This window comes from Manacus vitellinus, unplaced genomic scaffold (genome assembly GCF_001715985.3).
Source record: "Manacus vitellinus isolate BGI_N305 unplaced genomic scaffold, ASM171598v3 scaffold_49_pilon, whole genome shotgun sequence".
In the NCBI taxonomy this organism is placed as follows: Eukaryota; Metazoa; Chordata; class Aves; order Passeriformes; family Pipridae; genus Manacus; species Manacus vitellinus.
This window is the reverse complement of record NW_021940603.1, coordinates 5,583,251-5,611,215: the sequence shown is the minus strand read 5'-3', so window position 1 is coordinate 5,611,215 and position 27,965 is coordinate 5,583,251. Positions and strand designations below refer to the sequence as shown.

Below are 27,965 nucleotides of genomic sequence, written 5' to 3'. Positions count from 1 at the left end.
AAATACAGGTTTTCCAGTCACAGATAGGATTGCCTTAAAGTTGTGTTCTTAATCATGTATTTAAGCACTCACATAAATGGCCTGTTTTCCAAAAGTGCAAGTGCTGTCATCATTACTAAAGATGTAGAGGCTTGGCTGGCTGCATTTGAGACAGGGGGTGTTGTAGGATTTTCCTCAACAAAGCACAGTGCTGAAATGCGACAAGATTTATGGAAATATTTTCAATAATTTTAATACCAATGTGCTATGGTTTTCTATATTCTCCAGAAGTACAACAACTCTGCATGATTTTTATTTTTGGATCTTAATGGGAAGAGTTCATTTTCATCCAAGGAAGCCTTCATTCTGCCTATCCTAATCTTAATTCAAAAAAATACTCTGGCTGTCACTTACATTGGAGAAGCTTCTTATCCTGTCACAGTCTCTTCTTTGCACATGAAAAGAGAAATATTGCTTATTTGCTACAGCTGCCAAGAAATGCGTTTTGAATTAAACAAGGCGATGTGACAGGCTGAGAGCAATCACATGCTAAAAAAAAAGAAAAAAAGAAGAAAAAGAAAACATGCATACTGGAAAAATGAATCACACTATTATCTTCATACTGGCCTAGCCATGTTGGTTTTCTAAAAAGAGATGAGTAAGCTGAAACATTATTTGAAATTAAGAAACATTATGGTGGAATAAACTACATAGTATCCTGTTACTTTAAAAAAAAAAAAAAGTATTTAGGACTTCACCTGCAGAAGCCAATTAGTGCTGAAATAGCACAGCAGCACATCAAACTGAAATGTTTTCACAAAGGGAGCTCTGAACCTGTGGACCTCAGTGTTACCAGATATATCCATAGGTCAAAAGCTTAGCAAGTCTCAAAACCAAGTCACGTAATGAGTAAAACCATGCCTGAAAGGAACCTTCTATATAAGTTTTGAGGATACTTTGCCCAGAGGGAAAAGCTATTAGTGGAATATACTTTGTATCCTGAGTATGAGTGTTTATTTTCTTTGTAAAGTTTTTGTTGTAGGATTTGGCTGTGTTTGTTTGGTATTTCCTGGCTGCTTTGTAACACAAGTAAGTGTCAGGCATTTTTGTTCAGGTTTTTTATGTGTGTTTTTGTCACATCTAGATAACAGTTTTACTCCAGTCAGGATCTACGTGATCCCACAGCCTGGAGGTCACACACCTGGATTGTGGGCATTGGCTAGATGCCCTCAGTGTACAGCTCCCAGTACTACTCCTTTTATTTTAGGTAACAGGCACTGCTTGGGAAGATTTGTGTGCAGAGAACACGAATGACCATCACAGGCAAGGTCTGGACCTCACCAAGCAGGCTGTCCAGTAACATAGACCTCCAGCATTAAGTTGTCTTCACTTGGAGAATCCTTGTGGATTTAGGAGCACAGTGATACTCTGATATTGCAGGTAAGGAGAAAATTTAGGGTTGGTGGGAGCACTCAGTCATCTCTACATGAAGCAGACCTAGCTGGAATGAACTGGTATTTTGCTGCTACTCCCTTCCTGTACCTATGGATGCAACTTGCACCTTGGGCTTCCCAGGCATTGCTCCGCTCCCAAAGAGCTGAACTTAAATTTTCATTACTTTTGCAAATCCAAAGTGATAGCCAGTAATTCCAATGAAGGGTGGGCATTTACTCCCTTCCTGATTATCTACAGTGCTTTCAGGTGGGATACTAATGGCTGGCTGAGTGACAAGCTGGTGGTGCTTCAAAAACAGGACACAACAGAGTATCTGAGGTTTAAAAGGCAAGGCAGTGCCTGTCTCCAGCAGCAGGTGGCAATGTAAAATGCTTCATGGTTGCAGTCAGGAAAAAAGCAGTAACGTTCCAGAAAATACTCTTCAATTCTCCTGGAGTGAAACTGTACAACTTTCTGTTTTACAGATTCCATTTGGCTGTTCACTACAATTGCACTGAGTTTCCTAAATGTCAGCATGCCCCCAAATCACATTGCTTTCCATGAGAAATGATAGGATGCCAAGAAACAGAAAGTGGCCTTGACAAATGATGTCGCAGAGCAATCAGGCACAATGATACCTGTGTGCAGCTGACAGTCCAGGCTCTTTGAACAAAATGGACAGAAAGTTCAAGATTCTGTTTGGAGAGGGCTCATTCTCCCTCTTATCTTACTAGCAGTTTCAGAGATGGGGAGAACCTACAAAAAATCAGTGTTGCCACTCAGGGATTTGTTCAGGCCACCCCAATTCCCAGTTCATCTGTGCCTCAGCAAAGCTGCCTGATGAGCACACTTGAGAAGTCCTTTCACACTTTCTGCTTTACAGTGGAGTAATTCAACCCCATTTTCTTTAGTTTATTCCAACACTGCCCCAGTAAATGCCTGTACCAGTGTGAACTAGGAGGCAGGCAGCAAACTGTGGTATTTCAAGGACATGTCTGCACAAAAAAAAAAAAAAAAAAAAAAAAAAGTAGCTTTTTTTCTGTTATCTATGATGTTGGAAAGAGAGCAACAGCAATGATGACTGTACTGGGGCCTACCTTGATTTTTTACGGTCCTGTGGTAAATCTAAGCTCTAATTCCTAGCGCAGAATTACTTTATCTCCTTGACTCCAAAACGCATTTGTATTCATACAGATGTATTAAATCTCTCTTCTTGCATTCTGTTACAGTTCTAATTTAATTGCAAAGAATGAACTGTTATAGCTCATGTACAAGTTCACTGAGGAGAACTGTGTACACTTTGAATGCAATGCCCCACTGATTAAAGGTAAAACATGTTGCTCAGGCAACAGCAAGAGACACAGGGGAAAAATATTCAGGGTAGATGAGAGGCAATATTCATCAAATGAAATAGCATAAAACTGCAGGGAAAGAAAAGTCATAATCAGCTTTCAGATTTTAATCATAAAAAGGAGTCAAAATTCAGCCAAGAAAATATATTTTTTTCTCTGACAGTCCTAGCAATGTAAGACAAAGTCACAGTTGACTAAATCAAGGCATGATTCAACAACTATTATAGTTTTCTGATGCCAAATGAAGGCTGAGGCCAACATGTTTTGTCTGTTTTTGGAGATCAACCAACTCTTTGAAATAAAACTGCTGCAGAAAGGTTGGACAGCAGTGTAATATTTTGCTAAGAACTTACTCTTTAATTTTAACTTCTTTACTACTCTGCTCCATACTGTCATCTCGTAGAACTGAGAGGGTTGTTACACACCTTTTGTCTAATTATTGAATGTCCCAATACTTTGATGTGGTAGCTTTTAAACCCACCCTTCTACCTGCATTAGCACAGACTCTCTAATACACTGGGAACAAAATTTTTACCAAAAGCTATGAGCTAATCTGGAAAATTCCTACCTACCAGAAGTCTTTTTGAGAACAGACAAGTAAGAAAATGGCAGTAATACCCAAAGAACCTGTGCTAGAGTCATAAGATTAGCAGAAAAGTCACATTTGCTGCCCCAGGAAGGATTATCTGCAGGGTCTGTAGCAAGAAAAGCTGGACTACATGATTGCTGCAAATGATATGTCACATCAGCAAAGACTATTCAAGTTATGCACTGAGTTTCAGGTGTCATTTTCAACAATTCAGAGACAATGTAAGTCCCATTATCACAGAGGGAAGCGATGCTCTGGGTGAGGCATGAGTATCTCTGCTGGCTCAGCAGTTTAAAGACTCATCTCTGCCACTCACTGCCCAGCAGATCCCTCTTGCAGGAATGATTTCTTGTTTGAGTAGCTCATTCGTGCTCTCATGCTTACTGAACATTGACCATGAGGCTTCAGTACTATATATACCAACTGTTTTTAAAGTGGATATTTTTCCCAATCCAACTAATAAGCAGTGAAGTTACTCATTTATGAGAGCTGTCAAATCTCAAAAGTAACAATGTGGTACTCATGCAAGAGCCATAGATATCTGTTTATAGATGTCCATTCACGCATCAGTTCTGTTTGTCTTGTCAATTTATAAACAAGGCTGCATCATAATGCCATGGTTTATGGCAATTTACTATTTAATACATATAAAATTTTGATTAATAAAATGGATAGGTGTGAATTTGAGACTTCTGAAACCCATAGTCACTTTTCTGGAAATTTCTTGTACCAACATAAGTCAAAAGTTGCCTGTGTCCAGTCACTGTGCCCATCACTAAGACAGCCTTGCTTCTGCATAGTGTATTTTTGTTACTCTCTGTGATACCTGAATTTACAAACTTCTTTCTGAGGTGCCATCCTGGGGTGACTTAGTCATAGTGTCCCCTTTCAATGTCACATGGAATTCCTTACTTCTTTCAAAGTAGATGAACTGCATGTTTACGTGCTTGTATTACCTGCCACCATCCCAATCTGTTCCAGCACAGAGCACAGGCAGACAGCACGAGGCTTACTAGTACAGCAGTCAATGGGCAGGGCAGATCCTAGAAGATAGTTGGAAGTCTAAAGAATCTGGATACTTATCTACATCTGTGTATCTTTAGAGATCCTCCATCTCACAGGGAGATTCATTTGATCTTCCTGGCTCTGCCACGTGACTTACCTGAGCTGTTGCTTCCAGCCAACATGGTTGGGCTGACAGAGGATCTCCCCAGCCTGCTGGACACCACAGGCGGGCCCGGCGTTCCATCCCATTCCTGAGCTTTCCCTGGCTCCCTAGAGGAAGTTGTCCCATGATATCCTCTCTCTTTGTTTTCCAGCTTTGGTAGTGGTTCAGTGCTGTGACTTCTGATCTTCAGCTCATCTAGTGGTTCTATGAAATACACAAGTGAACATTTTGTTACAGAGTGTCTGCTAATCATCCACATCACGTAACAGTCTTTTGCACAATACTCCATATATAGCAATCATAAATCTTTTAAGAACAATTTATAGCATTATTTTACCATCTAGGCCAAAACCCAGTAGTTTACGTAGGTTTCAATACAGTTTTTAATTATTGAAACCATACACCATGCAGCAGATGGATAAAATGTAACTTTTCTGTTGCAACTTTTATATGCCACGAAAATAATTTTGAAAATAGTATCCTACCAAATTGTGGTTTATTAAAAATTTATAGAAATACTTGGATTCTTTTCAGCTGTCATTTGTTTGGGAACAAGTTCTTCTTCAGGCACTTTCTAAGGAAGCTCTCTCCTAAGGCAATACTGTGCAAGCTACATATCTGTATTCCTTGGAAGCTCTAACAAAAGCATACAACCCACAAAACAAAAGACCAAAAATACATTTTGGGTGTGCCCAGCTCCATAACCTAGGAAATGAAATTTCACTTGGTTGGAAAATCCTTGGAGTCAGAAAATTACTTTCTGCTTGCAACTCCATGAGTTAATGTAAAAAGGAGAAATTCAAAACACAACAGAATGATTTTTTCAATGAAGCAGTGATGTCTGCTTTCTTCATGGCTGGTGATTTTCTGTTCTCTTCTCAAGACCCTAATTTCTTTTCTTGCACGTTGAGCAATACAGGAGGATCAGTTCATTCCTGTTCTTTAACTTCTGTAGCTGTTAAAGATTCACATGGAAAACTAGATACAGAAGAAACATTAGATTGCTCTTTACTTGTAAGAGCTAGTCAGTTATTCAAAGTTTGCCATTTACCTCTTTTTGAAAAAAAAAAAAACAAACCCCTGAGATTTGAATTTTATACTTTGTATTTAAACCCACAGACATCCTTACATGATACTCTCATGTAAGGATGCAAGTTCTAGTCACACGGGTTTATTAATCAACCCCCTGATGTACCTTTAATTTCTGTATGTATCTAACTTCTGTATGTATCTACAGGCTTGGAATCCATATTTGATAGAGACAACAATCTTCCCTTGAGCCCTATCTCAAAAACTTTTTGTTGCTACAAGGGACATGAGAAGATTTGAGAGAGCCAAGCATAGAGAAAATGCCAGAAGCAACTCACAGGCAGGAGATGCCAACAGCTCCCCAGGGGACCTGTGCCAAATGGAAGTGGCCTGGCTGTGCAGGACTGTCAGTCGGAGCAGCCACTTCCTCTCCTGGATATCCCCCTGGCCAGGAATATCCAACAGGAATTTCCACTCAGATGACACAGTCCAGAAAAAGAACCACATTCAAACTGCTTTGATTTGCCAGTGGCTCAAAACCCCCCACACTGCTGCCTATGCTACAGCAGTGAAAGATGCACTACCAGATATCTGTAGTAGGTAGAGACCCCACTTGTGCCCAACAGGGACAAAATCTCACGTTGTTTTGGGTTCTCTGACATTCCAGTCTGCAGATGAACTTAATGAGTAACAACACAGTCAGCCTGGAGTTTCCTCAATGAACGTGAATGACTATCAGTTAACAGTAAAAATTAATGTTAAGGATATCTTACCACAACCTTCAAGTAGTAACACTTCATGAGAAAATGATCAAACAACCCCAGTTTAGGAATCATAAATAAAATTCAGAGACACTTCATGTGACAAAGACCTTCAAAAATCAAACCTCTTCCATGAACTTCTAGGTCACTTACCTACTTTAATGTATGCAAAAAGACACTGCAATGAAAATCCAAACTGTTTGTTTTTCCTAGTTGGTAACCCCAGCAGGGTACAAGGTTGAATAACAGTCTGCATCAATATAACATGACATCTACCTTTCAGGGACCTTTGCTACAAGATGTCTGTAACACAGCTCTGCCTGTGACTGCATAGAGAGACTTTCTAATACAAAGAGCTGTGCAAAGAGGTGGAGAGCCCAAACTATTGCTAGATTTGAACTGTTTCAGTTATCAACAAAAAGGCTCTTATATTTTTTTCTGAGCATTGAGCTATCAAAAATAGCAATGTATTTTTTCATGTAACAGAGACATACAGTTATATCTGATTTTATTCTTTATACCAAAAACATTCACTTTTTTAAGCTATTACTTGTCTGGGGAAGGAAGGCTATGAACAAAGTTACAAAATTCTTTGGATATGCACACAAATTTCTTTTCCACCAATACAGGATGCTGTCTAGATTGCAGCTTATTCTTTCCAGCAAAACAAAGAGAAAGACAAAAGACAAGAATATGTTTTTTAAAAGTCAGAATTGGGCCCTGTGAATACCCCAACAACTTAGTGCATCATTCAATAGAGTTAATTTACTGTGTAATTCAGCTGCTCCTGGAAATGCTGTGATTGCATTAGTGTAAACCTTCTCTGTGTGTGCCCCACTGACACTACTTGAACACCACCCTTTGAAATGTCACCCACTCATGTAGTCAGCCCTTGTTACAGTGGAAATGCTCTGGCTGAGTGCAGAGCTAAGGATTTATCCACTTCAGTTTATTTAACAGAGATGCATTTGTACTTGTTGCCTGATAAAAATGATTTGCACATTCTTAGTTTTATTATCAGCTGAATCAAAGCACAGCATTTCTCTGCAACCAGCTGGAAACTATGGAAATATTTAGACTAAATAAAGATTTGGTTTATGGTCTTGTTCTTCATAAGGTGTAGAAAATCAGTTTTCAGCTGGCTGTCTAGACTTTGTAAATTTACATTCCACTATCCTTTCTTGGGGATTTTCAGTTCACAGTTTATCTGAAAACTAATATTTCCTAAAAATGAAAAGCAGATTGAATCAGTTTATAATGTTGTGTAACCCATCACAGAGCCTGAATCATTATTATTTGGTGATCACTATCAGTAATGTTGATACACAGACAGTAAAACAACATGTCAATTTTTTATATAGTTTTCTGTAATATTTCTTTCCTGCTTGCTAGTGAACACATAAAAAAAATGAAAAAAATTATTACCTCACTTTTACTCAAATATTTTGGGGACGACTTTATAATAATTTCAGCTTCCTTAATAAATGTCAATGGGAATCATATTCAAATTCAATTAAAAAAAATAAATTACTTTGCTAGTTCTTGCTTGACTGAAAGAGCACCTCAATTCTGATGCGCCCAGGACAGCTCCAGAAATGCAGAGTTCCCCTCCCAGGTCTCAGCCCATTACTGACACATTTGCTGACTGGCCCAGCCACTTGGATGATTTTATACTGTCAATAACTACCTGCTGCAAATGTACCTCCATGAAGCAAGCTCAGTGGCACAAATTATGGTGTCTCATAACAGCATATTCACTACTCCACCTTTTTGCTCCTACAGCCTGACACAAGACATGGACAGAAGGCAGAGCACGAATGTAGCTGGTGGCTGTAGTTACCTATAGGGTGGTGACCTTATCATGGACTGAAAAACAAACCAGTACAGTTTCAGTGCAGTGACCTTTTATAACAGCTACAGCAGGATTTAAATGGCCAATTTATTCACATTGATCCATACTGAAAACACAAACTCTTACCAGTCAGATATATACATGTACACAGAGACACAGGGCTGAAAGGTAACAGTAGCTGCTGCACAGTTCTTTTCTCATTTTTCATTTCAGAAGCACAGAAACACAGATGGGATCTAGGTTACCTAGTGCTGTTATAAGCCTTAATTTGGAGTTAGGAACTATCAAAGCTCAGTATTATACTGGGAGCTCAGTGAATCATATGATGGCCACTGGCAAATCTTTTCACAGTCAAGTGCTATATTTTGAAAGCTGAGATTATTATGGAAAGCATCTTTATTGTTCAATACTTCTTCCACCAAAATGGTACATAAAAATGTAAATTTCAAGAAATAATTCACTTCTTTAAATATTTATGGACACAGTTGGTTAAACTACCATAAAGGCATTCAAATGTTTCAAGCACTTCCAGCTGTCATTGTATTTCATTATTCAAGGATATGCTTTTTTCTTATTTATTTCACCTGAATCTCAGGCTTTTCCATTTAAAGAATAAGATGGTGGCTAAAATCTCCGATGGAGTACATATTTTACAAATAATTGGCATGTAAAATTTCCTCTCTATGACATGTCCTCGAATTGCTGCATACTAGGCAAGGCTGGCACGTGAGCTGTGGTACCAGAAAACTTGGAAATGCTGAAGAAAGTGAGAAACAAACTGAGCCAGTTGTAACTTGGACCAAAAAAACTGTAATTACAACTATAGAAAACATCTTACCTAAAAAGCTATCATTCAAATGAGTGTAAATCTGTGGCCAGTCTGCCACTGATCTTAAACACAAATTAATTTCAGGTCCAGGTGGCTTCTTAGTGCAATGCTAAGTGATAAATTGCAGAACCTTTATCACTGCTTGGGGTTTTGGAGGAAGAAAGAAAAGCAATTGTCTTAAGGAACTTAAATTGAGGGTTGCTCTCTGCCATCTCTCTCAACTGTGAGCTGAAATGTATAAGGTAATCCATATATTAATAATTTATTCCTTTTTTTCCCTGTGTGTTGTTACAAACCTAAATAAATAATACATCACTCTAAGCAGAACTTGCATATTGGGGGAATTAAACAGTACTACTCACAGGGTTTAAAATTCAGCATATACATACAGGTGTAAAGCAAAGTAAGTCATTTTGGGTGGAGTTTAGATGAGTCAGAACTTCTGATCTCCTCCAGCCTCGACATGTCAGACCTCACCTCATCCAGCCACAATGGACCTGGCTGAAGGAGCAGGAGCACAGAGAATCCCCAAGGGTACACATGACCATCAGGAGGGGTGGAGATGCAGGATTAGACTGCAGCCAGCATGTGTCATCATCAGAGCTCCCTGAGTCATGTCCCAGGCTGCAGCTCCTACCCTTGTACCTGGGGCAGGGCTGCTGAGCTGTGAGCTGTGTCTAACCCGGGGTCCTGGCCAGGGGAATGGCTGGGCACAGCTCCACAAGTGTCCCTTCTGACACTGCCAGCACGACAGCAGCCTGCACCCGTCTGACTGACCACTGCCACAGACACTGGACGTAGAGCAATACTCAGCCCTCGAGAGAATCCCAGTTTCTTCTTTCTGCACACCTGGGCTTTTTATTTACCTTTATTGCACATTTAAAAATTAGAGTTGTCTTTGAATGGATTTCTTGATGTGTGGTGCTTTGTCTGATCTGCACAGCTGTAAATTTATCCTAACCTCTCCCAAAGAAAAATAATCGGCTATTAATGCTGCATGCAACAAACATGGATAATGTTCAGTGCTTAAGCCATTAGAAAAAAAAAAAAGAAGAGTATATTACACTGTCAGTGAAACCCATATCCTCATCTTTATTAACTATGGTGGTTTGTCTATTCTGACTTCATCCGCTTGCTAATTAAGCAGAAGTTTGCTTTGCATATCAATTTTTAATACTCCTTTTTTACAGTTAAGTGAGAGTTGCAGCAGCCAGCTTGTTCAATTAAAAGCAGCTCTGACCTAGTTCCATGCAAAATCAATACAAAGCCTGAAAGAGTCTCACAAACCATCTAACATTTAAGAAGACACGGCTGAAATGCTTCTCGGCGTTCACGGAGCACATGTTTCTGTGAGCAGTGTAGGGTTTGTTTTGTTTTATCCAGCAGAGATCACATCTGTCTGCTGCAGACAGCAAAGGGAGGGGAAGAAGGATTGCTGAAGAAATGCATTTAGGTGATTTTCTGTGGCTTTCTCAAACCTGCTAAGTGTGCAATCCTGGCTAGGAAAACAAGACAGGAAAAGAAAAAGCCACAATGCAATTAACCAAAGACTAATGAAAGAAAGATCAATCAAGGCTTTGGAATAAAATATTCAATGAAAGTTCTGTTACAATCTGGTTGAAAAAACAGAAGAGAATTCTTTAAGTTTCAAAAGACTCCAGCTGGCACCATTAGTCACTTAAAAGATGAAGTTTTTAAAATTCTGCATGGTAAGACATACATTCAACATTGTTTGATGTCCTATTGTAAGAGGGAAAATTCTCTTTTATACTGATTGAAATAAGGGAAAACATAGTTTTAGTATTGTTTAAAAAGAGCCATTTTCCATCCCTGGAAGTGTTCAGAGAATGTGTGGATATGTCACTTGAGGACATGGTTTAATGGTGAACATGGTGGCAGTGCTGGGTTGACAGTTGGACTTGAGGATCTTAGAGGTCTTTTCCAATCCTAACAATTCTAAGTTTCTGTGACTGATCCAAGATGATCATATATATTTTACATACATATTACAGAAGTGATGACAATATAATACATCCTATTTCCAATGGGGCCATCATTATTCCTTAATGATTTCTTCCAATACCATTCTTGATCTTTCAAGTGTGCCTATTCTGCTGCAAATCACCCCACAGCCTCATCATCTGACTGAAAAAGCCACATCTGGAAGATATGTACTGTACAGATGCGCTACTAAAACGAATAAAAGCGATGTCCTGGAACTCTCAAAATTAAATCAAACATTAACCAAACATTAAAACTTTGACAAGGATGGCACTCTATTGGCACTCTACAAACAAGTTTTCTATTTAACTCAGACCAGTCACCATTACATAATTAAGCAGAACACTTTATTCTCTGCTCTCACTGCACTTTTTATTTTATTTTCCTTTCAGAGCTGGGAATCCTAGAAATTGGTGACTTGCACTTAGAAGAACCTCATCACAAGCCAGTGTCCTCCAGAGCCTGTTTGGGCAAAAGCCTAATTACAGGAAGTAAAAGGGAATTCTACCATTGACTTCAACAGAGGAAGGGTTTTCCTTCCAGCAGTTATTACTAGAGGCTAGCCAGCCATGCTGATTCATATGAATGTACAGCACAGCTGATCCTGGTGAGCTGCAAACATTTCTCTTACCTAGTTTGTACATCCAGATCTCCTGCTGATTATCCAGGCTGCCCTTTCAGTCAAGCACCTAAATTTGTGTACATATATTTCAGATCCATAGGTGGGTAAGAACATGGTCTGTGACTGTCTGAAGCAAATAGGATTTAAGTAGGAGAAGAAGGAAGAGGACTAGTTTGAGAAGTCTGAATGTGGCAGTCTTGTGAAACTCTGGTATCACTGACATGAGCCTTGGACTACTTAGCAACACATGTATGCACACAAGAACATACTGCCACCCTAAACTCCACACTGATCAAAGAAAACAGTGTTAGATGAACCATGCAATGACACTGTGGAAGTCAGCGACTGCAAAAAGTTGCCCAACTGCTACTAGGCATTCAATCTGAAAAGATGGTGCCCATTCTTTCTTAAAGGCTTTACGTCTCAGCCCTGTCCACTGCATGTTCATTCTGTTATTCAGGTTCTTAAAACACACCCTTCATGTTTGGCTGAGGACATGATGGTTTGATAGGTCCTGCACATGTCCTAGCAGAGTATGGCAAGAAATGAGAGGGTAAGAATGAGCCGAAAGAGCTAAAGTATATAGACACTTCAAGAAAAATGTTCTCGTGGAAAGTTCATGACCTTATGTTTCAAAGCTTCAGTTCAGAAACATCCATCTTTCATAGTAGTCCTGACTATATTAAACTTGTCAACATTTTTTTTGTCAAGTTTTCTGCAGAAAAACAGCCCTTGAACTATTTCAGCAGTTTGAACATATGGTTTTTCCACTGTTTGACCACTTTCATTTCTTCTAAATTGTATGTCTTCCTCCAGGTTCAGTAGTAAATGTTAGAAAATGCAAAGATAGTTGTGAAAACTGGAGACAGAAACCCTCACTTTCATACGTTCACATAAAAAAATCAATTACAAAGTTAGTGTGAAAATGAATTCTTTCCTGACTATTTTATATATTTTTAACTACTTTAAAAAAAATGTATTAATGCATTTCTCTTTATTGGCTTCATTAATGAACTAGAAAATTTGCCTTTTATTATTGGAACACACATCCCATTTGTACAACTCCCCTTCTAACGCAACACATTACCTGTAAAAGAGAATCCTGACGTTGTCTCAACACTGGCCTCAGCTGAATTCTGCTCTCTGTTTTACAGAGCCAGACACAAGCACGTGAACTTTTCTGTGCAGCCTCTGTGCCAAGCCTGGCTGGGTCAGGGTCCCAGGCACTTTTTACTCTGCAAGTTAAAGCTCAGGGTTCCTTCCAGTCACAGAATAAAACCTTTATGTCATTCTGGCTTTCTATGCCTTTTAACAAGTTAATTATTTTAGGCCCTCCCCACTTTCTAATTAGAGGTCTCATTTTGTGAACTGGTTTTACCCTTGCTAGCGAAGCAACTGTGAAGCTGTGCCAGCACAGACTTCCGATCCTGAGGAAATAAGCAGAATTGCAGATGGCCTTGTACAGCTCTGGCTGATGCCTGTGCTTGTAAGGCCTTACTATTATTGCCTTCCCAAGTGAGCAGAGCAGCTTGTGTGGCTGGTACAAGGGTCTCTGTATGTGTTACAGCACACACAAACTACATACAAATTACACAAATACTGCCAGAGCAGTAAAATAGCTATAGATTTCCTGGAGGGAGGTACTTTTTGAATCACGAATTCAAAGACAAAAATAAAGTAATTGCTATCTCCAGTAAAATTAAACACACAGTTTCTTTCTTTCAGATGAGTAGTTACAAGAACAATAGTTCTCCTTACTCATTCTTAAATGCCAGATAAAGTGCTAATTGCATGTTACTGTTTTAACAATAAAATAATTATTAGGGATGGATAATTCTGTTCAGAGGAGTAAAAGGAATGTGAACCTTCACATCAAATCCAATGTAAAGGAACCTAATTTTTTAATATGCATGATTATCCTGACAATTATTTCCTCAACATTCCTGTACTTTTCACCTTATCTATACCTTGCACGTTTGTACATCCCAGCAATTTCATCGTTTGATGTTTGAATCATTTACATGTATAACCCAAATAAAGCTATTTTTAACTCTTTGATTTTCTTGTTACTGATGAAATCCTGGAAGGTTTAGAGAAACTTAAGGAGAAACATATCCACCTTTTCTCCATTAAGAGTCTAAGACTGGTCTAAGACTGTTTTTCAGAATATTATCTCTTCTTCCAGGCAACTAGCAAAAGAAAAAGAGGAAATGACCTCAAGCTACACCAGGGAAGGTTCAGGTTGCACATCAGGAATAATTTCTTCATTGAAAGAGTTGTCAAGAACTTGAACAGACTGCCCAGGGAAGTGATGGAACCATCATTCCTGAAAGGGTTCAAGAAATGACTGGACATGACACTTAGTGCTGGTTTGGTCAAAACTTAGTGCTGTTTGGTCAAAGGTTGAACTCAATGATCCTAAAGATCTTTTCCAACCTTAATGATTCTATGGGCAGATTAGAAAATGCACTGACAAAAATGTGTAGCATATCATGTGGTCGTTCAGCCACTCTGTATTATTCACTGCTACATTCAAGAAACCTAAGTGCAGAGTGGTTCTGCAAGGAACAGCAGCCTAAGACAAGGAGAGGACCCCTCTTGCCATAATTTATAATTGGATCCCTTAACATATATCTTATTTCATACTTCAAGGACTTTTGGATTGGGTTTTTAGTGACGGGGTTTAAAAATTGAGCTTGCTCACCCAGGAATCAAATCAGTCATGCCAGACAAAGTATGTTCTTTAAAAACAGAAATATCAACTACTTAGCCCAAGAAATTGCCAGTGTTTGTTACATGGATCAGTAAGATAAAGGCATTTTAAGAAATATCAAGAGGAGAAACAGCAGTCAGAAATATTGGAGGTTTTTGGAATGGAAGGAAGAAGCCTTGTTCTTTCCATTATTCCCCTCAAAGAACTCAAGAGGTTCTACAGCTATAGTTGTGTCACTGTAAGTGCAGATAAGGCATTAATTAAACTCCATCTCTTGTAAAGATGCAATGACAGCAGCTCAAGAGATCACTGAATCAGGTTTTAGATCATAAGATTGCAAAACTGTTTCATTTAACAGTGATCTCAAGCAGCTCCTCTAGATATGATGTAGGTATTCCAGTTCCTAGAGAAAAAAACTGTGAGTTTTGTTTGCAAAATTATTTTTTTTCCTCTCATTAATAATTTTGGGGAAATTGTTATGTTCTGCTGTGTTTGAAACTTGCACCATCCTAAAGTTCACAGTCCTTATTTTGGTAGTGGTGGTGAGGTCTGTGGGATTTTGATTAATTTTCCTAAACAACACTGTGATCTCCTTCCCTGTGATTCAGTTTAAGCAAAGAAACTTAAGTACTATCTCTATACACCTATCTGTGGAACATGTCAAATGGGGTTCAAAGTGCTGTATGAACACGGAGCTTCTTAAAAACAAACAAAGGCCTTCCTACCAATAATCTCTGGTTTTACTTTCAAGACTTAACAAATGAAAATTCACTTGAATCCTAATGCAAAGAAAATCTGACTCTTAATTAAGAAAAAGATGCATTTCAGGGTACAGTATTCGGTTGTAAAGACAAGTTCTAAAAGACTGAGCAGCTTGTCCTCTCAAACCACTGGCACTGCCATCCTGGCTGTGCTTCATCCAGGGCATCTGCACCAACTTCCTGAGTGGAAGCTACATAAATAACCCTGCACCATTCTATCAAATCAAAGTAATTCCATTCCTATCCTCTTTTTTTACCCCCATATTTCTTTCACAACAGGAGGATTTGATACCCTACACTGACACCACCTCCCCTAAAAAAGCATAGTGGGAAAATTTAAGAAATTGTATTTAGCAGGGTTTTTTTGAAGTTAATATATGCTTATGGCAAACATCACCACATTAAGCATTTCTTACCATTAAGGTTGAGCACCCATAAATTGGTCATAAATTGTGTGGTCCTGTTTGAAACAAAAAGGCAATAAACTCTCTGATTCACTGTCCTGCTGTATCACTACACCATTTTGAATACAAGCTGTTCTAGTCACAAAGGATGCATTTATTTTCTTGAAGCCAGAGACACAGATGGTATAAACTGGAGTACCTCTCACGATTTCAAATAAAAAGCAGTGATTTATAAGTGCTGAGGATTTGGTCTAAAGGTCAAGATATTTCTCTGGCTTAGAAAGCTCTGTTCAGGGGAGGGGGAAAAAATCAATGGCACTTAAAACTGAGAACCTATTATCATTATCCACGTCCTTAAGTGCAGCACATGCCACTTTGCTTATTCACAACACAGTGAAGTAGGTTCCAGTAAGTGAATTTAAGGCATTTTTCCCCCTCTATTTTTAACAACTCTCAGACATCTCACATCTTACTGTACATTAAACATAAAGAGAAAATGTCTATTTCAGTTCTTTACCTGAAATCAACTTTTACTTGAAATATAACAAAGAGAGAATAGCTTTATCTCTATTAATTTTTCTTTTTTACCCCTTACAATTTTATTTCTTCTTCAGAAAAAGAATATATATTACAGTCAAGTAGTATAAACAGAAGGAATAAATAAATAAATCTGTATACATCAATCAGAAACAGCAGCTGTTTCCAGAAAAACCTGAGCAATTATTTATGAACTTATGTCTTCTTCAATGCTTCTGTATATCGTCACAATCCCGGGAGGACCTGATTTCCTGATAAGCCTAAATTGCTGAATTAGAAGAGGAGACGATGTCATGGTACCAATTAGCAAAAGTATTTTGTATAATCTCAAAAAGCTTGTTTTCTATTTTAATAACTGCATCTAACAAAAACATTCCTTCATCTTAAAAATGGAGGGAACATCCCACCATCAGTGACTTGAACGACTAAAAGCCTTTAAAATACACATGCTGGCTTTTCTGTGAAAGCAGCAAGGCAACCATCAACATAGCATACATTTTAGTCAAGGAACAGGTGCCTATTGATTTATCCATTGAAAACAAGTTCTCAAACCTGGAATTATCCTTGGTGTCGAGAAAGAATGGAATTACTGGTGTGCAATGCAAAATGGGGCAGCAGTGGTGTAGCTACAGCACAGAATTAGCACCTAGGGATGTGCAAGCTGCCACAGAGCTGCCACGAATGCTTTCCCACATTTCCTCCTGGTACTTTTGCTGCGTAGCTCACTCCTTCTCACTTAGAGTAAACCTGGGTGAAATGTTGATTTCATATTCAACATTTTGTGGGCTTAGCTGAAAGACCTTGCTGACAAATTATGATTTTTCTTTCCAGTTATTTCCTGTGGTTGTTAATTGGGGAACATACATCAGATTCAAGAAAAGCCTCCAGTTGGCCAGGCTAGAGGATCCAAACCAAATATTTAGTCCAGGGCGTACCTCCTCTCACTAGGGATCTAAGGACTGCTGGTGAAGGACAACAGGAGGCACGGCTGAAGCAGCAAAGACCATTCAATGGCAAAATGAATGTCGTTTTCTACCCAAAAATGTAGCTCCTGAAGGATGCTGACATTTGGTCAACCACATGTGTACATTTAAATTATGTTCAGTGCTGTCTTCACAAAATCACACGCTCCCCGACAGACATGACCCTATGTGAAGGACAGAGCTGTAGAGACCTAACTCATACCAGCAGGCCAGGCAGCTCACAATCTTTGCAAGTGCAGGTGTACACGGCTCTTGCCCTGAATATACATTCACTGGTGAGCACCTGAAGAAAGTACTTCTGATGCTGCAACTCCTTACCTGCTTATATCTTGATAGATAGTAATTGATGGGCAATGACAGAGCCTTCTTTAGGTTTAGCTAAATGCAATTAACTGTGGTAAGATCATATCCTTGCAGTGGTGAAAGTGTGTAATTCTCTTCAATGCTGGTGTTCTCTTACCTTTTCCTCTGGCACTTTTCCCTACTCCCACTAAGTGTTTGCTTTCAGGCCTGATTTCAGGACTGTCAAATGAGATGTGACTGCTGTGATCATCTCATTTAATCCCATACATATCATGGTTCATCAGATTACAAAAGCTAACTTCTAGGAAAATGGCTGCTTCTCCTGTGTGGAGAAGTCAGTTCACCTCTGGTTCAAAGGTTCAGGAGTAACTTCAGTTATTCAGTATTATTTCTGAAAAGCTGGACTGGACTGAACATAGCATTCATACTGCATGCAATCAATTGCTACAATGCCTAAAAGGGATGGAGAATGGAGCTGACATCCCTTTAGATAAAAACATGGAAAAAAATATTAACCTAGAGGTTAGAAATTACGTAGGCATTTAAATTTTAGTCTCTAGTACTGACTCAGCTGTGCAGTAGTTGGGCAATGGTATGCAATGAAGTATCTATAATGGTTTTTCTGGCCAGTCTAGTCTTGCAGGCAAGCTCTTCCTCCTCAGAATACCAGAGGCTGAGCAGAAAAGCAAATGAGAAGGTAGGCATACAATGGAATCCAAAATTCATCCTCCTTAGGCCAGCATTTCTCATCTGAACTCTGTTAAAAACGCATAAACTGAAATCCTGCCCTGTCTGTGTCCCTCATCCTGGGCTTAATGCACAAAGATAAAGGTTATATGGGCCTACATGGAGTGCATTTTCACTTGATGCATTTCCCAAACTCTCTTTTCCAACATATTGTTCTACCTAACAAGAAATCAGAAGTTTCTTTAGGATCACAGAATGGCCTGAGTTGGAAGGTACCTTAAAGATCATCTAACTGCAACCTCCCTACCATGGGCAGGGATGTCATTCACTAGATCAGGTTGCTCAGGGCCCCATCCAACTTGGCCTTGAACATTTTCAGGGGTGGGACATCCACAACTTCTATGGTATGGGCTTTCCCACTTCCTGGAAAGCAGCAGCATTAAACCAAACCAAACCACAAAAAAAAAAGTAGAATATCCCACTCTAAGTCTCAGCCTCTTAAAATCAACCTGAGCTCGTTTGTAGCAAGTGAGCCACTTCAGCACCCCTCCCCTTCTCCCATTACCTGACAGGTTTAGATTCCTAATTCAGTGTGTACCAGCCAAGAACAGGAAATGTTAATAATTATGCCAATTTTCAATCACTTTAACTGCTTTTGCAAAGTAGCACGTTTACAAACTTCCTCCCTATATGTGACTAGAAGCTGAAGAGTGAAACTCTGTAGACAAAAGCCAAAGCAGCTCCAAAGTCTTGCAGAGTAGCTTAGGAAAAAAAAACCCACCAGCTGCTGTGTGCAGTGTGTCCTGATCTCGCACCTCAAGCACAGACACAGTCAGGGTACACAGCTGAGGTACCTATTCTGTTGTGCAGTTACGATGAATATCTGCAATACTTGTTAAAAACTGGCATGAAGTTCCCAGGAAATTATGAGGAAACTGAAGCCTTAAAAAAAGGAAACAACCGATACGCGAAAAGAAAGGCTGGTCCTAACAAGGGTTTACAGGAGCATCTCACACAGAGAGCCTTGAAGCCACACACAGCCTTAGAGGCATTGCAGTGCAGATGCACAGCAGCTTCTCTTTAGGATGTGGGTAGCCTTAGGCACATGACTCCAGTGCTGTATTACCATGGAGTACAGCGTGTTTCTATGGTGCAGAAAAGACAGAAGCAGCAAATACAGCTGCAGAAAACCTCAAGACCACTCCCTCCCTCTCCCTCCATAGTTCCCTCTTTACTGAAGGACACAGGTAACACAGGCACTCAGTGTTCACAGTAACAACAAAGGGAATGTGTCATTCAACACAGTTGGACTGAGTGGTCATACCTAAACACCTTCCAACCACATCAGAAAAGGACACCTGGCAGTGTTGGTACCCTTTAAATTGTTTCCTTCTGACCTTTGAGGACTGAAGTTATATTTCACAGAGGTCAGCCAAGTGTTAGGGCACACTACCAATGCTATCCCACACAAAGGCAAGAAGGGTTAAGGAACAGTCAGTGACAATTAATAGTATCTATCTTTTCCACTCTTTCACATTTTTCATGTCCTACACCTTTCTTCAGTTTTCTGTAGGGCTCTCTCCATCTTTCTGCCTTTCTTTTTTATCATCTTGCACCAAATTTTTTTTAACTTCTGATTTGGCCTTACAATTTACTTTTCTTTGTTCTTTTCTCCACACTTTCATAATTGTGCTGTAATGCATATTTAAGATGCTAAGAGCACACGAGAGGATTTTTAGTAGAACACAGTACAATAAGTGAGCTGCTTATAAAATCCAGATACACACATCACAGCAGCAGCAGCCAGTGGATGCTGAGTGTGTTCAGCAACATGTCTGGAGCTTCAATGGAAGCTCATACCCTCAGAAAATGTGGCCCTTAGGTGACAGACTCCTTAGTATTAATGATTGATCCCAATTTCTCACTAACGCAAAAGAACTCTAAAGAAATAAAATGGAGGGGGATAAAAGGGCAAAAATGGCAGAAGAGTGAATAAAATAATACAGAAAAACTAAAAGGACAGGTTTGCTTGTATATTAGAGCTGTTGACTGGAAATAATCTTCGTACAGTCCCACCTCCTAAAAAAAAAACCCCACTCAAAAATGCTACAAAATTAAAAGCCAGCAAATACATTTGGAGTTTGGACTCAGATGCCAAACTTCTACAAAGTCAGTTGTACTAACAATAAAGAGGAGAGAATTATCTCTGTAATTGCTGCAATATTTTCCAAATGCACTCAGCTGAATACAAAATTTATTTTTGTGCTTTTTTTTTAATACTAGCATATGGTAGTGGGAGCTTCAGACGAGTCACAGAGGGTTGAGTTTTGGAGGATTCAATGAGAAAATTGCTTGAGATGTGGTCAGAATAATTTTATATTTTAGAGGCAAATATTCTTAATTTCCTAGCATGACTTTATAATAGTAATATACCTTCTTTTTTGTGTGTGTGTTTATTATCCTCTAGATTCTGGAAATATTTCTGTATGCTGAGAGCAAATTACACTGCCATGACAATTATAAAACCATGGCAGTCCCAGTTAGTCCTACTCTATGTATTTGCTCTCCCACTGCTTTAAAAACCTAACCCAGAATGGTATGAATGCCTTAGGCTTCCAGTGTGATTTGCAAGAGCAAGGTTTCATTAACATATTGTATGAGTAGTCCAGCCTCCCCTGCTATCACTATGTATAATCATGACATGTAAATGTGACAGTCTGGTCAAATTCTATGTTCAAATCCCCCAATTTAGATTCTTTATGGTGGATCATTTCAAGACATAAAATGTTAGACCTATATGTCTTTTCTATAAATCTTAGAGTGTCTTCTACCTCTGTAATATCTGAAGACAAACCTGGTTCTTGCTCAGGGCAGTAATCCCACAGGATTAAGTCATACTGTAAATACCAGACAAATTACAATCGGATTAGGTGGGCAGTCTGTTCATTTACTCAACACAGCTGCACTCCAGAGTCTTTTCACCACTGGTGTCTATTTATAGCACAAATGTGTTTTTCTTAAAGTAAATGAACACAGTTTCCATTTCATATCTCTGCTGTCTTACTGTTTGTAACCAATAAGGAACACATTTCTACTTCCTAAGGAGCAAACAGAATGTTCCTTGAGAGGCCAAGAAAGCTGCTCTTGGTACAGATCTGCAGGGCAAGATTTAGTCTAAATTTATTAGTGAAAAGTCTCTCGAAACGTTTGCATTCAATTTCAGTCAAATGAAATATAGAAAATGTCTTTCTGGAGGTAGATATGAGACAGCAGCACAGATATGCTGAAATGTCCCAGGACTTCTTCATTGCAGGAATTTCTACAGTTTCCAAACCTGCTTACATTGGTGAGCATAAAACCTTCTTATAAAGCTCACTTGGTAGATCTGGTGTAGCATGGGGTTTACAGGGGATTTCTGCTCACTTCTGAATAAGAAGCATGTTTAATAATGTTCAATATTACATGCCCTTTGCCAAAATTTCTCTAACGCTTCGCTGAAATTATTTAAAAATGTCACATGGCAACCCTCACAATTACAAGAATCATCTTGCCTTTTAGACACAAACTTGTTCCCATCCAGCACACAAATCTGGCATTACTGAATTTTTACTACTGCAATCAATTAATGAAACCCATGGAGCTGAGATATTCATAAAGCAGGATTAATGGTTGCAGGCATGAAAATATTAAAGCCAAATTAAGCAAACTGCTGTGCCAAGTAGTATTCTCAATATTTTGCTAAGTCCATTCTCACCTCCACCTTCTGATTTCAGAGTCATTATTCCTGAAGTCCACAGAGATAAGTAAGAATAATACTGCTGAGGCTGGGGCAGCAGAGTCCATGAGTCAGGAGGAATGCTGTAGGCCAACCCACCCCATTGCCACCAAGTTCCCTGATACTTACACACTGGCATGTACTCACTAAGCTGCAGAGGTGCAAGGTAAACAACCTCTGCCATGGAAACCCAGAGGGGGTGTTCTTTTGAGCCCCCTGACCGTGTCCCAAAGTGATGTGACCACATTGCAATGAGTAATGTAAGAGAGAGGCAGAAACACAACTTGAAAGGCAGTGTGGAATTCACTTCTCTTCAGTAGCGATACAGTAGCCTGGAAACCAGAGTACCTTCCTTTATCAGGTATAAACTAGAGTAGCTTATCATATCATATTTAATATGTTACAGCTGCCAAATAGGCATAATATAGTACCTACACAAACATGAGATCACCTTTTCTCCTAAGAGAGTTTTTCCTTTAGGCAGGTGACAAGATTTCAGAGTCATAAACTGATTTTGCTGAAGCTGGAAGAGAAAGCATCCTGAGCCCACTTTGCACTCTGACAAGAGGTGCTAGGGTGACCTTCCCCTGTGGGACACTGGCACCACTGAATAGGAAAGTTTTTGCAACAGAAATACAGGTGCCGGGTTCTGCATTCACACACCTGTGGGACTGCTCTTGATATTGTTAGGAGTTTCCACATTTCACTAGCTCAGAAGTGAACATGTTGTAAACCTGAATGTATGTGGGGCAGTGATTTTATGATACAGCATATGACAAGTCAATATTGGCTTAAGGTTTTCCTGCACAATTTCCTCCTGTGCTTTTCTCTGTGTGTGGGTTTATAGGCTATGTGTGTTATAGATCGTGTTGGTTTTCAGATCAATTCACAGCACAACCTCCCAACCAGTCCCACTAGCCCAGCTGAAAGAGATACTCTGTGTCACAGCACAGAAGGAGGCAGTGGGAAGGAGAGGAATGGTTTACAAAGAATCACAGAATCATTTAGGTTGGAAGAGACCTCCAAGATCATCGACTCCAGCCTTTGACCAAGGCTTAACCAAAGTTAAGCTGGTACCTCTGGTTGGTATCATACTTGCTGGGATCACTGGTCAAGTTAAGGGTGATCACTGGATCTTGGCAAAAAAAAAACCAAACAAGGACTGTTTGCTTATTTTGCTACCAACTGCTTGGACAATGACTGTGTCCTAGCATCCATCAAGAAAGGAAGGATGTGCCATGGTAGGAAGATCCCAACTCACATGGAAACGTTACATTTGTGGAAAATTAATGAAAATTGATTTCTTTTGCAAGACCAAGTCATGAGCTGTACTTCTGCAGTGCAGTATGCATACTTAAAAACCTTAAAAATATAACAATATGAAGACTAAAGCAATTTTGACAATAATAATTTTTCTTTTTGTTACAAGAAATTTATATAATTCAGACTTCTGAGATATCTAATATATATAACATATTTAACACATCTAATGAAAGATATATTGTAAAAAGAAAAATGAGGAAAAATTACACCAAGGACTTACTTTCTGCAGGCTCCTTAGATCTTCTGCCACTGGAGGACTTCCTCAGGAGACTTCGTCCTGAGGTGAAGAGGCTGGTTAGTTCCTCCAGAGGACTGGTGGGTGTCCGAGAACGGGAACCACTCTGACAGGATGACCCGTAGGTACTGACAGAGGCATTTACCATCTTTCCTCCTTCTTGCAATGTGTTTCTGGCTGTAGAATGAGGCACTGATGGGGAGCTTCTTGAGAGACTTCCTGAATGTACAGAGTCATAAGGTGGAGGTCTTTTGAGGCTTAAGGGGGTGAGAGACCTACCCATACTGACAGGAGAAGGTGAGGCAGAGTGACTTTTAGGATAACCATGTGGAGACTGTGTTCTGTATAAGGTAGAAGGATGAGGAGGTGAGGAGGTGTGCCCAGGGGTGCTAGTTCCATGAGATACTGTCTGATCTTTCTCCAGTTTTTGATGGCCTGGTGTATGAGGTGGCAGTGAAGATGGAGAAGCTCCAGCTTGTTGTTTGATGTAAGACACATTTTCTAAAACGGGAAGCTTTGTGACCTCTAGTGGAGTTAGAGGAGACTCGTCAGAATTTGGGGAACACTGCACTGGTGCTGGTGGGAACACCAGCAGTGGAGGTCTGTGAGAAAGCAGATTTGGAAATGGTGGGGGTATATCACAAAGCAAGCCCTTGGGAGTAGATGGCACTGAAGACTTGGTGAAATCTAGGTCAGGCACTGTGGGAGTAGCACACTGAGAAGAACAAGTGTGATGGTCATATTCACATTGACATTTTGAATCTTGGCCTACATCATCAAATATAGGGTATTTCATCTCCTCATAGACGGCTTCGCTTTGGTCATCCTCATCTTTTTTGAAGTCTCTGAGAATATTCCCAACCATTTCAATATAAACAGGCTCTTCTTCCTCTGTGTCAGGAGCAGGACTGCTGACCTGCGATAAAGAGGCATCCCTAGTGAGTGTTGTCTTCATAGGGCCATGCTTTTTGATATATGTTTCATCAAAAGATGTGCTTAGCTGAGTGTTTGGATTTCGTTTCGGCTTAGGAGGTGGAATCTTCTTTGTGTATTCATCACTGTGAGGTCTTGGTTTGGCTGACACTGAAAACAGAACAAAATATAAACTAATCAGAAGCATGTAACACACTTTGTCAACCATAAGATTTCCATTACAGTGTCATAATTCTGGAATGAATTTCCTGGGACCAGCTTGTTGTTGGTTTTCTCTGGTATTACATCACTAGAACATTATAAAAATAACCCTATATTCAAAACACTCCTAGAGTTCCCCCAGAATGCTCTGACACTCCAGTAGTTAGTGAGCACTTCCCTTCCTCCGAGACATCTGTTCTTTCCCAAACTCTTTGGGACAGGGGACTTTCCATTTTTAAATATTATGCTTTTCAAATATCACTGTGGGATTTTAAAGATCCAAAGAGTTGCTTAAGACATAACACTAAGTTTCAAAATGAACTCCTTTTGGCCCCAAGAGAATAATTAAGATCCTGGACATTCATACTGGAATGACAGTGATGTAACTCTGAAGTGACACAGTGATGAAGCAAGACCTTTATAATTATAGTAACTTCTTGCACAAAGCACAACAATTCTCTCAGCACTGACAGAGAAAGGAAATAGTCATACACAAACTGTAAAATCTACTGTTGAGATAATCCTAATTTATCTGGAATCTATCCCATTATTAACAAGATTTCAGCAAAGTCAAGGAGGAACAAAGTCTCAGATTCAGATCCTTTCCACACAGGTTATTTATAGGAACCTTGTCTTTGAAACTATAAATCAAAACATTGTGATGAAACTGATTTGAAATGAGAGGTCAAGGGTTTCTTAGAAATTATCCTTTGTGAATTAAACAATAAAGAAATTCATGGAAATTGCATTTTGTTCGCTTTGCATAAGGAGCTAATAAAACATCTCATTAAATGTTAGGGTTAATAAAATGTCTCATTAAATGTTTAGGTGAAGCTAGTTTTTAGTCAATGCAGATTCAACAAATTTATTCAGAAACAAAAGTTACCGCATACATTAAACTTCGTTTATATTCCTATACAGTGATTGACACCTCATTAGTAAGTTTCCCAATTAAGAAACAAAACGAACAAACCAACCCCAAAAAACTCCTATACTACAGGCCAGTTCTGAATGGCAGCTTTCCCACCTTTCCAAACTTTGTTGTTCCTTGCAATTCACTGCTCCAAATCTGCCACTGTGAACTCAGTGCTCAGAGAAATTTTCAGACACCTTCTGCTGAACCATCAGCAAACAGCCAGCAAACGTCTGATGTTAAACCAAGCAGGCAGTACTCACGGAGTCAAAAATCCTCTCTTAGAAACAGCCTTAAACATATTATGAAAGCCAGCAGTGAGGCTCTGCTCTGCCAGCTCAAAGACAGTATTTTGAGGACAGTACCTGTGAGGACTCTGGCCCAGGGCTGGCAGAGACCTGCATTAAAGCACCTTACTAAGGTGACTTGGTCGGTATCAGAGGAGGACTCAAACACAGTGTTGTCACTTTGTCACAATTCTGCTTTGATCTGCTAAATAACCTCTGTTCAATTCCCAGAAGGCACAGCAGTACAGGCAGATGATAAACAAGTTTTGTTTAGGAATATGGAGCTGCGAATGTACATATATGCACATGTACATATATGAAGTAATGAGACCACTCTTCATCAGCAGCATTTGTTTAAGCTTAACATACAACTAAGGTACAACAAAGCAAAAAGAAAAAGAAATCTTTCCAGAATTAAAAGAAACAAAATAACACTCGAAAAATTATATTATGCTTTCATGATGATTCTAATTAATGTGTTCCACTTTGCAGCAGGCTAGGGACATGCAAAAGCTACCACAGATAAGAGTGTTTGGTAGCTTGATAATTTTTTTCACTGTGTGGATATATCCTAATGCATTTTAAATTTGTCTTTTTAATTAACCCAAATTAATTTTCTTGAATGTATTAGGTTAGACTTTTGGGAATGAGATGTAGGCTACCAGAATCTTTTGGGCTTTGCAGAAAATACTACTCCTGATGTATTTGACAATGCTAGCATATCTTTCTTGCCATGCTTGCAGCTAAATTACTATTTCTTTTTCGTTTAGTCTGTTATTTGTAAATTATATTTGTATATATTCTATTGACATAAATTTGATCTCAATCCTCTCTCCACACCTCTGTTAATCTGATTTACAGCCCTGTCAAAAGCAATCTTATTCAGATTGCTGTCATTAAAATAAAGAGAGTCAGTGACTGGCACAAACTGTCTGATCATTTGTGAATGTGTTGCATATGACCTGAACTCTATTTTGGCTACATCTGAAAATTGTACACAGAGGCTTCTCCCAGTCTTCTGTTCCCTGTGCTTCATGCTCCTTAATGAATACCTGAGACAGAAACATTTCCTCATCCTCTGCTCTCCTCAACACCCTGTTCCGTGTGCTGGTTTCTACATCTTCTGTGCCACGGGTGTCCCACTGAGAACATGCTCTGCCTCACAGCTACATCCCCACTCTTTCATCTCTTTATCTACAGAGATGTTAAGGAAAGACAAATAATCAAAACTTGGGATGCTCTTGTGTCAGTGGTCATTCAAGGATAGTGTTAGCTGATATTTTTATTGAAAAATAGCCAAAAGTGGTTACAAGTACTGTGTTTTCAAAAAAATTGCTCGAAAAAGCATATTTTCCTCTTCCCTCCTTCCATTTTCACAGTTTTTTATCCAATTGATTAAGTTCTGCCACACGGTCTAAACCTGTCCTGAGGTGCTGTAGTTTGCATATACAACATTACAAATTACATTACATTACAAATGAGGAAATGAGAAATGTCAAGGAAAAATGATTGACATTCTGCCATTTAGTCTTGTATTTTTGCATGGGTTGAAACTAAGTACCAAGTGACACACAGAGCCTCATCTGTTGTTGCATGATATGCAGCATTAGCCTAAAATATCTTGGTGACATTATCAACAAAAAGGTCAAATGACCCAATCTTGCTGTATGAGACAGAGTAAAATGTGACAAAGTGATTTACTTTCCATTTTGTTTCTAAAGAATTTTTCCTCTGCCATAGTTAATTTTATGAAACCATCTATTTCCAGGAGGTGGCGTGTTACTGAGATCTTTTTCCTTCTGTGACAAATTGGACTTTTCAAATTACAATTTTGAACTAAATGTTTTAAGTATTTTATAAACTTTAAAAGGTAAAAAAGTATCTACCTCCCATATATTGCACAAAGTATAAGACTTCCTAGAGAAAACACACAGGTAAATGGATAAATAACAAAGGAATCATTTAATCATGACTGGGAACAGAGGAACTGTTCAACATCTACCACGAACTCCCCTTGGATGCAGGGGGACATTCAGGAGGCAAATTGAATTAGGTTTAAGAAGTTAATGATGCAAGACATTTCAGTTTATTCAGCAAAGGTTTCTACTCTGAAACAGAGGTCCATGGTAAGGGCTGAATTCTACAGGACACCTTATAATGGAATATGGATCATGAACTACCGCTCCAGCCTGGAACAATAGAGAAAAAAACAGGAATCCTGCAGCTAAACAGAGCTGTGCAAAGCTAATGAAAGGAGCAGGGAGTATTTGTGCAGTTTCTGTATTACCAACATT

The 27,965-nt window shown here is 39.2% G+C and overlaps 1 protein-coding gene across 3 annotated transcripts in view; it reads right to left on the bottom strand.

Moving 5' to 3' along the window:
• NYAP2 (neuronal tyrosine-phosphorylated phosphoinositide-3-kinase adaptor 2) overlaps window positions 1-27,965 on the bottom strand; it is a 133,021-nt gene that overhangs the window by 30,693 nt on the left and 74,363 nt on the right. For all 3 annotated transcript variants that reach the window (XM_008931228.3, XM_018080049.2, XM_018080050.2), the window contains 2 exons: window positions 23,323-24,420; window positions 4,517-4,726 (listed from right to left, as the gene is read on the bottom strand). In XM_008931228.3, the coding sequence (XP_008929476.2) occupies window positions 4,517-4,726; window positions 23,323-24,420 (1,308 nt within the window). The remainder of the gene's footprint in view (window positions 1-4,516; window positions 4,727-23,322; window positions 24,421-27,965) is intronic.